The sequence below is a fragment of the Corvus brachyrhynchos genome, unplaced genomic scaffold, assembly GCF_000691975.1.
Source record: "Corvus brachyrhynchos isolate BGI_N302 unplaced genomic scaffold, ASM69197v1 scaffold33, whole genome shotgun sequence".
Lineage (NCBI taxonomy): Eukaryota > Metazoa > Chordata > Aves > Passeriformes > Corvidae > Corvus > Corvus brachyrhynchos.
The window spans coordinates 35,062-45,464 of NW_008237254.1; the positions used below are offsets into that span (position 1 = coordinate 35,062).

Consider the following 10,403-nt stretch of genomic DNA (forward strand, 5'->3'; position numbering starts at 1 on the left):
TTTCCCTCCCCGTTTTTTTTTTCAATTTAGGGAACAGCTTGCATGTATTTCAAACGTTTTTACCTCAATAACTCAGTGATGGAGTATCATCCTCGGATAATAATGTGAGTTATAACCCTTCTTGAGTTACTCTATCAAATGGAATATTGAAATATGATCTTTATATTTGTAAAGACCTGAAAAAAAACCAAGAAAGAAAATCTGAGCGCTTAAGTAGGAGTAAAGACAAAATATGGTTTCAGTTTCACTATCCTTTTGCTGTGTTCAGAACATCATGTTTTAAAGATACACAAATTTTCTGAGCAGAACTCTTGATAGGGGAATGGATGCTGCGTATGTCAATTGTTTTTGCTTTTGTTTTTTCCCTCCTCAAGGCTGACATGTGCATTTTTGGCCTGTAAAGTAGATGAATTTAATGTATCCAGTGCACAGTTTGTTGGTAACCTTCGAGAAAGTCCTCTTGGACAGGAAAAAGCTCTTGAACAAATACTGGAATATGAACTGCTACTTATTCAGGAACTGAACTTCCATCTTATCATCCACAATCCATACAGGCCATTTGAGGGATTTCTAATTGATATTAAGGTAATACTCTCTGTTATGCTACATGCTATGTATAGTAAAGTAATACAAGTCTGTCATGCATTGTCATAAAAAACTATTTCCTTTTGTGGCTGTAATTTAAAAGATCTAATTTCTAAAGTGATAGACAAATACCTAAAAGATAGTTGTTTTACTTGTGGTCTTTAAGCTATTTAGGATATTTTTGAAATAAAAATATGGTCTGCTACCTTTCAGCTTTATAAAATACTGTTGAATTGTGTGTTTTGAGCTCATGAACAGGAATGACAAACAGCTGCTTATTTTCCTAAATCCTTACTTTTTAGACTCGCTATCCAGTGCTGGAAAATCCTGAAGTTCTGAGGAAAACAGCTGATGACTTCCTTAATCGAGTGGCTCTGACAGATGCGTATCTGCTCTTTACGCCCTCACAGATAGCTCTCACTGCCATATTATCTAGTGGCTCAAGAGCAGGAATTAATATGGAGAGGTAGTATTTTCTTTCTTACAGGTGTGATTTAAGCAGTTTTTTTGCTTCATGTATAAAATTGTTTTGCTCTAATATTCTTAACTAGTAGAATTGTGTAGTTACTGATTGATAGCACTGGTCTGTTCTTTATGTTTTAGAATGCAGTGGTACTGTTCATTTTCACAAATAGGTGAGGAAAGCAGTTAGTTGCTGTCTGGTTTTTATATTCTTTTGGAAAAAGGGAAAAAAAAACCCTGGTGATTTTGCCTTAATTAGAACAGCATAGGATTTTCAGACTCAGCTTGGGGGTTACACCATGAAGAAAGTGGAAATATGATAGAAAACTGAGAATCAACTGAAACTACACTGAACTGACAGCTAATGGGCATGCTGCAACATGCTGTGTTTGGCTGCTGCTGCTGCTGTTCAGCTTCCATGGATATGAAGCAGGGCTAAGGTGTTGCTATAAATCAGTTTTTTCTTTCCCTTCTGTGTTCTTGCCACTGGTGTTTGCACAGGCATTATCAAACACTTTGATATGTTTGCTGAAATGTGTAGTTTGTTTTGTTCAGTTCTCTTATGGACAAAAAATACACTTTTCTTCAGATAAACAGCTGAGGTGGTTGCTGTAATACCATGCCACAGCCTGTGAGCATTTTGCATCTGGAGTGTAACACCTCTAAATCCAAGAAGTTGTTTTAAAATAAAATCTTCCATCTGCTGTAAATGTATGAATTGTGTAAAAACATTCAGGTGCTTACTTTAACTTGAAACTTGATCTTATTCCTAGATCTGTATTCTGTACTGCTTGTGCCAAAACTCAGAAAGGCAAGCTTGCAAAAAGAATTAAAATAATTTGTAGATAGTGTGTGTGACTCAAGGTGTCTGAACTTCGTTTGCACGTTCAGGAAGAATTCAAGTCTCTGTTATCTGTCTGCACCCTACAGTTGTTCCAGCCTTGTCATTTATTGTTTGATGTGAGCTTTTCCTGCCAGACATGAGAGAAGCTGCTGGTGCAGCTTCAGTCTGTGGATCTGTGAGCAGGTGCACCTGCAGAGCTGGTACAGAACACCTGGGAACTGGAAGACCTGTTGCTCCCATGATGAAGGGGATAGAACTCCTTGGTTGTTGTGGTTGTTGGTGAGGGCATTGCTCGTGTGTGTTGGGGTTTTATCCAGGCAGTGTGCATTAGGGTTCTTACTAAAGAGAAGTTTAATCTCCTTGGGAAGAGGAAGAGACCCATAGGCTCAGGCAAAACAGGGTTTAGTAACAGCTTTCAGCTGCCAAAAAAAGCAGGCCTGTCTTGCAAGCTCTGCTGTCTGTTGGTCAGTCTGAAAACCACTCTTCTGTAGTATTTGTTTGTCCTGTGGGCGTACTGTACAATAGTGTGATGTTGTCATAGCATCTTAAATATAATTTGACTTAGCTCCATGAGGCTTAGAAATGTCTCATTTGGCAGTGTTACTTCTCTGTGGCTGGGGAAGTACTTTTGTTACATTCTTACAGTGACAAATTTGCTTCTTTATCACTTTATAGCACTTAAGTAACCAAAGCGTTCCTTCTTACCTAATTATAAAGCTCTAGCAGATATGAGTAATAAATAATACACTTTTTATTAATTCATAGTAATTGCTACAAATTATTATGACACTTCTAAGAATTTGTTCTTCTGTGTCTCTTTGCAGCTATTTATCAGAAAGTCTGATGCTGAAAGAAAACAGATCAACCTTATCCAGATTACTAGATGACATGAAATGTAAGTAAACATTGGAAAAGTATGATAAAGAATATCTGGAAAGGAGGAAAAACCATCTTTTTCCAAATTACAGAAGCTTTAGATAGAAGGGTGTGCTTCAAATGGTTCTCTTCACCTTAAGGCATGCATAAGTAAAATGCAGGCAGGTAGAAAACTACCCAGCATGTCGATGGAAGGGGAAAAAAGACTGAGACACAATGAACAAATAAATTAAACAAATGAATATGAACAAATTAAATAAATTTAACAGGCTAAGGACCTCCCTGGTGCTTTCAGAACATAAGTGCTAGAGTCGGTTAAGTGCTAGCAGTTGATTCAAAAGTGAGAAATTTATTTCGAGAACTAAATAATGTTTTTTGTAAGACAGAAATCAATTGCTTTTCAAGTCACCTCACCATATCTTAAACACTACAGCTTCAGGCAAAGCCTGCATGTAACAACTACTACCACCAGAAGGTGCCTTTTGTAAGCTAAATGATTAATGTGTTATGCCAAGATTTATACTGCACATCTGTTCTGCAGTTACGAGGTGTTTCAGCTATAAGATGCTTAGCTTCACTAGTGAGAGAAATGTGTGTGTGTGTGTATATATAACAAATATTAAGAATATTACCATGGTTTAGCTAAGCTAAAAGGGAATGTAGTACACTGATTACTACCTTTTTGTATTTAAATGAAAAGGCTGTGATACGAAATTCTCAGTAAGTAATCAGTTATTGAATGCGTTAAGCTAATGCATGCACTTAAAATGGGAGTGGTGGCAGTGAAACTAGGCTGCCTGACATGAGCAGTGAATGCATCATACAAGTAACCAGAGTCTACAAATTCAATTTACGTTCAGTTTATAAAACTTAAGATGCCCTTTCCTTTCTCTTCTTCTAAATCGCATCTTTAGACTTCCATTGCTGAGATGAAAGGGAATGCTGGGATCACTACTCTTCAGTTGTTATGGATGGTAGCTTTAGCCCAAAGGCAGCTCTTCCGTAAACCTAAGATGGTTGGAAGGAAATTTTTCAAGCATTTGTAAATGACTTCTGCAGAGTACTGGTGGCAGAGAAAAAATCTTGTAAAATGAACTTGCATTATTAATGAGATTGGAACTGATATTTGTTTAGGACAGCAGGTACAATGCTGATTGCAGAAAATACCTGTGTATTTTGAAGCTTGTTGGCAGAGTAATGTGAACTCTGCCTTAAGGAAATCCAGAGTCAGTGATGCTAGAGACTTGTTTGATTGTAGTTACAATGAGGGAAGGAAGGGTGAACTGTTGGCTCAAGCCTGACTGAGACGTAAGCAATACTCAGCCACACTGGAGACTGGATAGGGTTGTGTAATTCACAAGTGCAGTGGGCTGACCTTAGCTGGATGCCAGGTGACCACCAAAGCCACACTATCACTGACCTACCTAGCTGGGCAGGGGAGAAAAAAGAAAACAAGTTCATGGGCTGAGATACGGGCAGGGAGAGGTCACTCGCCAGTCATGCTCATGGGCAAAACAGACACAGCTGGGGGAAATTAATTAATTACCAGTCAAATCAGAGTAGGATAATGAGAAGTGAAAACCAAATCTTAAAAAGGTCTTTCCCCCATGCCTCCCTTCTTCCTGGATTCAATTTCACTCCTGAATTCTCTCCCTTCAGTGCAGGGGTACTCAGCTTATGATGTGTTGTTTCTGCTGCTCCTTCTTCCTCACATTCTTCCCCTGCTGCAGTGTGTGGTCCCTCCCACAGAGACAGTCCTCTACAAATTTTTCCAACATGAGTCCTTCTGACGTGCTGCAGTTCTTCATGAACTGCTCTAATGTGGGTCCATTACACAGGATGCAGCCCTTCAGGAACAGGCTGCTTCGGTGTGAGTCTCCCACAGGGTCACAAATCTTGCCAGCAAACCTTCTTGTAATAGAGGTTTCTCTTCCCAAGGGTCCGCAGGTTCCTACCAGGAGCCTGTTCCAGCATGGTATTGCCAAGGGGCCACAGCCTCCTTTGGGCACATCCAGCTGTTCCAAAGTTGCCTCCTCTACAGGCTGCAGGTTCATCTGCATGCTCCACACTCCTGCTGACCTTCATGCAGGGGCTCAGCTGCTTCACCATGGTCTGCACCAGGAGCTGCAGGGGAATCTCTTTCAGGCCCTGGAGCACCTCCTTTCTCTCCTTCGTCACTGACCTTGGTAGATGTAGGGCCATTCTCATATATTCTCATTCCTCTTTCTAGCAGCACTTAGTGTTGCACCAGGGTTTGGGTTTTTTTCCTTTAAATCTGTTATCACAGGGGCATATCTACTGTCACTCAATAGGCTTGGCCTTGGCCAGTGGTAGTATATTCTTGGAGCCATCTGGCATTGCCTCTGTTGTATATTGGAGGGAGCCTCTAGCAGCTTCTCACAGAAGCCACCCCTGCAGCCCCCCGCCACTAACAATATCTTGCCGTACAGACCCAACACAGCAAGGCAGAGCAGAAATTATCTGTGTGCTTAGATCTGTGTTGCTGCCATTTTAGGCATGAAAAATCTCATAAAACGATATGAACTGCCGAGGCCTGAAGAGGTTGCTGCTCTAAAACAGAAGTTAGAGAAGTGTCACAGTTTGGAGCTTTCATTTAATACAAACCTGTAAGTAGATCTTGGATGTGTTAAACTTCGGCCTTTTTTATTGGCATAGGAACATTAGTATTTGCTTACCTCTGTGAGTGATGGAAAATGGAAGCCCTTAAACGTGCACACAGTGTTTGCCTGCTTGCTATGAGTATCTACTGGAAGCTGAGATCCAAGACTCAAAGCAGTGCTTTCAGTTATACCTAAAATAGGTTCTTTTGTGCTGATTTGCACTGCAAGCTGATTATTTTGTAACACAAAACTGGAATACTGGGTGGCTTCTAAGGTGTGGCCAGTTTATGTTGTATGTAATGAAAACTAAGGGCTTTAAAATCAGGTGGTTAAAACAACAATGTTATAAAGGCTTAATGTTTTCTTAAGAATTATGTGGATGGCAAATTACCTCCTGATTTTTCTTTTCTGCCCATTTCACTTCAATATGCATTCTGAACTTGCAGCAAGCTGCATGCTGAGGCTTTGGTAGTATTTTTATGGAACAGGTATGTCCACAATGTAATCCTGGGGTCAAATAAAGATAGTCTTAACTTGTAAAAATACATAAGCATTCCACTTTTCTTCTGGGTTAGGAAGAAGAGGAAAGGCTATGAAGATGATGAATATGTCACAAAGAAATGTAAAATGGATGAGGTCAGTAAACCTACTTGTATGAGTTTTTTCCTGTTTTTTTCACTCTTAATTGCCAGGACAGAAGTGACACGGCTACTGAGATAAACTTATGCATCTGTAATATAATTTTAATTGTTGCTTAGACTGAACCTTTTTCAGCTTTTTTTTTTCCATTTTAAATGGAAAAAATACTCATCTGCACTTGAAAGTGTTCTTGAACACCCATGTTTTGTGGAGAGGGGAATGAACACGCAGACTATCCCTCCTGCTGTTTCTTGTGCTTTGAAAGTTTTATTTACTTCATTTGGTTTCTTGCTCAAAGCAGTATAGAGTGCTGGACTAAATTTATGTCAGACAATTTGCTAACAAGGCTGCATTAATTACAGATGGGTAGCTAGTACTTTGGATATAAGACCAGGTATAAATAAGGTGGAGATAAACTGATGAGGGTGACTCAACAAATGAAAACAGTACTAAGGTTGTCCTTTACATCGGAGATGAACACCTTCCAGAGCTTTTGTTTGTAATACGGACTGGAAGTTGGAGGGATTCCACATTGGCAGAGGTGAAGAACCCTTTTTAACTAGACTCATCTTGATACTAAGACACTGGATACTGGTAGTCTAAGACACACTAACTATGGCATTTAGAAAAATGTGCTGACATCTGAAGAGGATCACCTGTCAAACTCTGAAGATAAAAGACAAGATTTGTGTCTTTTGCTATTAGAGATTATCGTAGTAGGTTGATGCTATAGTGTCAAATTAGAATCTAAAAAATTATTTAAACAAGATTAAAATAAAATTGGTATCGAAAGTATGTTCTAACAAAATGTGGAACTTTAAACTTATTTTGTAACTTTATTGCTGCAAAAACTTGTGTTTAGTGTTTATTCCAAATGCTAGTCTTAAAATGTATATTGAAACTGGCAACTCCATAAAACAGGCACTTGCAAAATTTTTCACTTTATGACAGAATGGCTTAAGAAAACAGCTCCATATGAGCTTTGGAAGTTTCACTTGTTCCCTGCCCCAGTTTAATTTGTGTCAGTTACTCTGCTGTGGTTTGAGGCAGTTTTGATTTTGGAGCTTCTTTTTAATTAGTATCTGTAATTCTTTGCCTGATAGGCAATAACCTGATAGGATAAATTCACATAGCCTACAGCATGACAGACTCTTGCACAATTCCAAAGGTCCTGAAACTCAGGATTTTTCATTATTGATGTATCTGAACTGGGTTTCTACTTGTGTAATTTCACTTCTGAGTAATTCTCACAGGAAAGATCACATCTGAACTGGCCAGGATATAAAGTGTGCTTAACTTTTTGAAAGCTTACTGAGTGTGCAAACTGCTCATACCTTGAGGCTTCATTAATCCTGTAGTTAGCTGACATTAGACTGTAGTCTACAAGTGCACAGTCAATTCTGATCTAATTTCTAACATGTTTCTGGATTTAGTTGTTTGCAGCTGAAGGTTAGTATCAGTAGGAAAGCCAGAACTGGTACAGCAAGCTCATCGGTTTGAAATGATAGTAAAAAGGTAATGGTTGAGCACAGATGACTCAGCTGCCAAGGTGACAAAGCCATGAAATGCACAAGACAGTAGTAGAAGTTGCAGTATGAGCTACTTTGGAATCTCTACATCATTATCCAAATAAAGCTCTTGCTTCTTTATCTCAGACAGGTGCTGAAAAGGGGCTGCTAACATGACTGTCTCCATGACTGTAAGCATAGGTATGGATAACTAGCTTTAAGGTTAAAGGCCTGACTTGCCCCAAGTTACACTATATTTTTAGTCTTGTGTTCCTGGAATCTTTCTGTAAGTTCTTAAATCCAGACCATACAAAGCACATCAACACCACACACCACACCACACACAGATGTCGCTCAAGGTGTTGTGTTTTCCTTTCCATTAGGAAGAGTGGACTGATGATGATCTTGTGGATTCAGCATTACTTTGAAGAAGATGGACTCCTACCACTGCATGAACTACTCTCTGGTGTCAGGTGTGACTTTGCCTGCCACAGGTTCCTTTTTATGTGTCCTAAGGGCTTTGTGCTGATAGTTCTTACGTTGGCAGTAAAGCCTTTTTTACTTTCCTAAAAGAATGAGTCATGGTTCCATTAAACCCTCACCCTTTACAGGTCTGACACTAGCAAGAATTACTTGCTTCAAAAAAACTGGCCCACAAGTTGTTTTTGGTTCAGAAAAAGTTTGATGTGGCTCCAGTGTAGGGTTAGAGCAGCAGCTGATTTATTTCCTTTTCGTACATCCTGTTAGAGTTCTACAATATACACACCTAAGTGCAGCTTTGGGTGTTCCCCAATTTCATTCTCTTTGCTGCATTTTGTGTGTAACAGGTAGATTAGCTAGGTAGCTCTGTCTTCCACTCTGTATTTTTACCATGTTGTATTGCCTATAACCAAGCAACTAAATCCAAAAATAATCCCTTTTATATATGTTAAAGACCTAAGTAGGACAGAATGAAAGGTAAATTATTTACTCCTCTGAGATGCAGTCTAATACAGGCGTGACAGGGTTATGGGACTCTTCTAAGAAAAGACTTTCCTAGTAACAAGGTCTTGCAAACGGGTGTATTGTCACTGTGGCAGAGCATCACATGTGACTGCCCAGTGCCTTACATGTGACATTTGGGAGCTCTCAGCTTCAAGAAGCTGTTCCAACTGTAGACCAGGGCAACACAGCAAGAGCCACTATAATACTACAGCAAAGGTGCAAAAGTAAAGTCTGATTTTATGTGACAGTGAATTGGCAGTTCTAACAGGAAAAAGAGTGTAGGCATTATAAAAGTCTACAACAGTGTTCGTTCATACGATAAAAATATCTGATTATCTCATTAGTCTTGTCAGTGAATCTTTTTATTCCCTCTTATTAGATCACTGTCTAGAACATAACACATGGTGATGCTGAAATACCCTCTAAATCAACAGCACATTTTACTTTTCATTTTTTTAAACAATTTGTGGCAGTGCAATGGGCAGGGACACCTTCCACTAGACCAGGTTGCTCCAAGCCTCATCGAACCTGACCTTCAACACTTCTAGGGATTGGGGCATCCCTGGCTTCTCTGGCCCTGTGCCAGTGCCTCACCCCAGTCCCAGGGAATAATTTCTTTTTATTAAATCTCAGCCTACCCAAGGTGTTTTAACATCTACTTTCTCACCCAGTAGTGTACAGCTTAAGGCATATGGACAAGGTAATGCTGTCTGAGGATTCATGCTCAAAAAATGACACAGTGTGAACACTGCAAAGTACACCACCAGTGCAGACACTAAAGATTTCCACAGCATCCAGAGTTAGATGGTTTCCATAGAGTCAGAGATATGGAGCTTGACTTACTTTAAAAACTTATTTTTCACTAAAAAGACCAAACAATACCTATTTTATAAAACAGTTTAATGAATGCATGCATGTCTGATACAATGATCAATTAAATTTACTGAACTCAAATTATTTACTGTTGTAAACATTTTACAAAAGCATTGTGATTTATCTGGATATACAGTTCTTGATGGAAGAACTCTTCAGATTGAATCAGTGGCACATCAAAAAAATAAAGCTGACAAGACCCATTCTGCATATTCTCTCAACATAATTCCAGCAAGAGAAACAGCATGGTATAAAAAGTGTACAGTAAACGTTGTTCCTACCATAACATCAAATTCTGGAAATGGTAAATACAAGTTAAAAGTGGTTGAAACAGTCAAAAGTCATAATTATTGTAACCAGTCAGAAATTACAGTAAGAAATGTTATCCAGTTATAGGTGGTTGTCAGAACACCACCTTTCTTCTCATGTCAGTTGATAATTCCTTTCCAACCAGACAGCAAAAACTTTGGCAATCACAGGTGCTGAAAATTTCAAAGTCATGGACACAGTCACAGCATTTTCTCTGCAGAGGAAGGTGAACTGTACACCAAGGCTCAGAGGTTGTAAAAACTGTTTCCAAGTGGAAAAAAAAAAGTGCAAATGTCCTGCACAGATAGCTTAAAAAAAAGCTGCTGGTACAATCATTCACCAACAGGGTATTTGTTTTCTTTTTGCATAGTTCACACATCACTGGGAATGTGACAGGGTGTGCTATTTTTGGCAAGAGCAAGAAGAAAGTGTGTAGCGGGTTGAGTTCGAAACCGGGCGGAAACACCAATTAAATGTAGTGGTTTTGGTTCAAAATATTCATTACTTACTTATTTTCCTTCAGTGAGATAAGAATTAGGAGAAAAGCAAAGCAGGCACAAACCTTAAACAGCTGCAGTACAATGAAAGAGTTTTATTACTAATAGAATTAAAAGTAAAGAGAAAATAACAAAAAAAAAATTAAGCAAATCCCCTCCCCCCCTTTCCAGCACTTCTCTCCTTTTACACAGCTCACACAAGGGA

At 39.1% G+C, this 10,403-nt stretch overlaps 1 protein-coding gene across 5 annotated transcripts in view; it reads left to right on the forward strand.

Annotated features, from left to right (window-relative positions):
• CCNH (cyclin H) overlaps window positions 1-10,403 on the forward strand; it is a 27,415-nt gene continuing 17,012 nt past the window's right edge. For 4 of the 5 annotated variants that reach the window (XR_001860696.1, XM_017730480.1, XM_017730479.1 and 1 more), the window contains exons 1-7: window positions 1-104; window positions 375-585; window positions 888-1,051; window positions 2,716-2,786; window positions 5,283-5,394; window positions 5,964-6,024; window positions 7,919-8,008. Coding sequence is in view for 4 of the 5 variants with exons in the window: in XM_017730480.1 (XP_017585969.1) it covers window positions 43-104; window positions 375-585; window positions 888-1,051; window positions 2,716-2,786; window positions 5,283-5,394; window positions 5,964-6,024; window positions 7,919-7,963 (726 nt within the window). In the remaining variant the exon portion in view is untranslated. Of the gene's footprint in view, window positions 105-374; window positions 586-887; window positions 1,052-2,715; window positions 2,787-5,282; window positions 5,395-5,963; window positions 6,025-7,918; window positions 9,603-10,403 lie in introns of those variants that run through there. The other variant, XM_008630782.2, reaches the window with a different exon arrangement.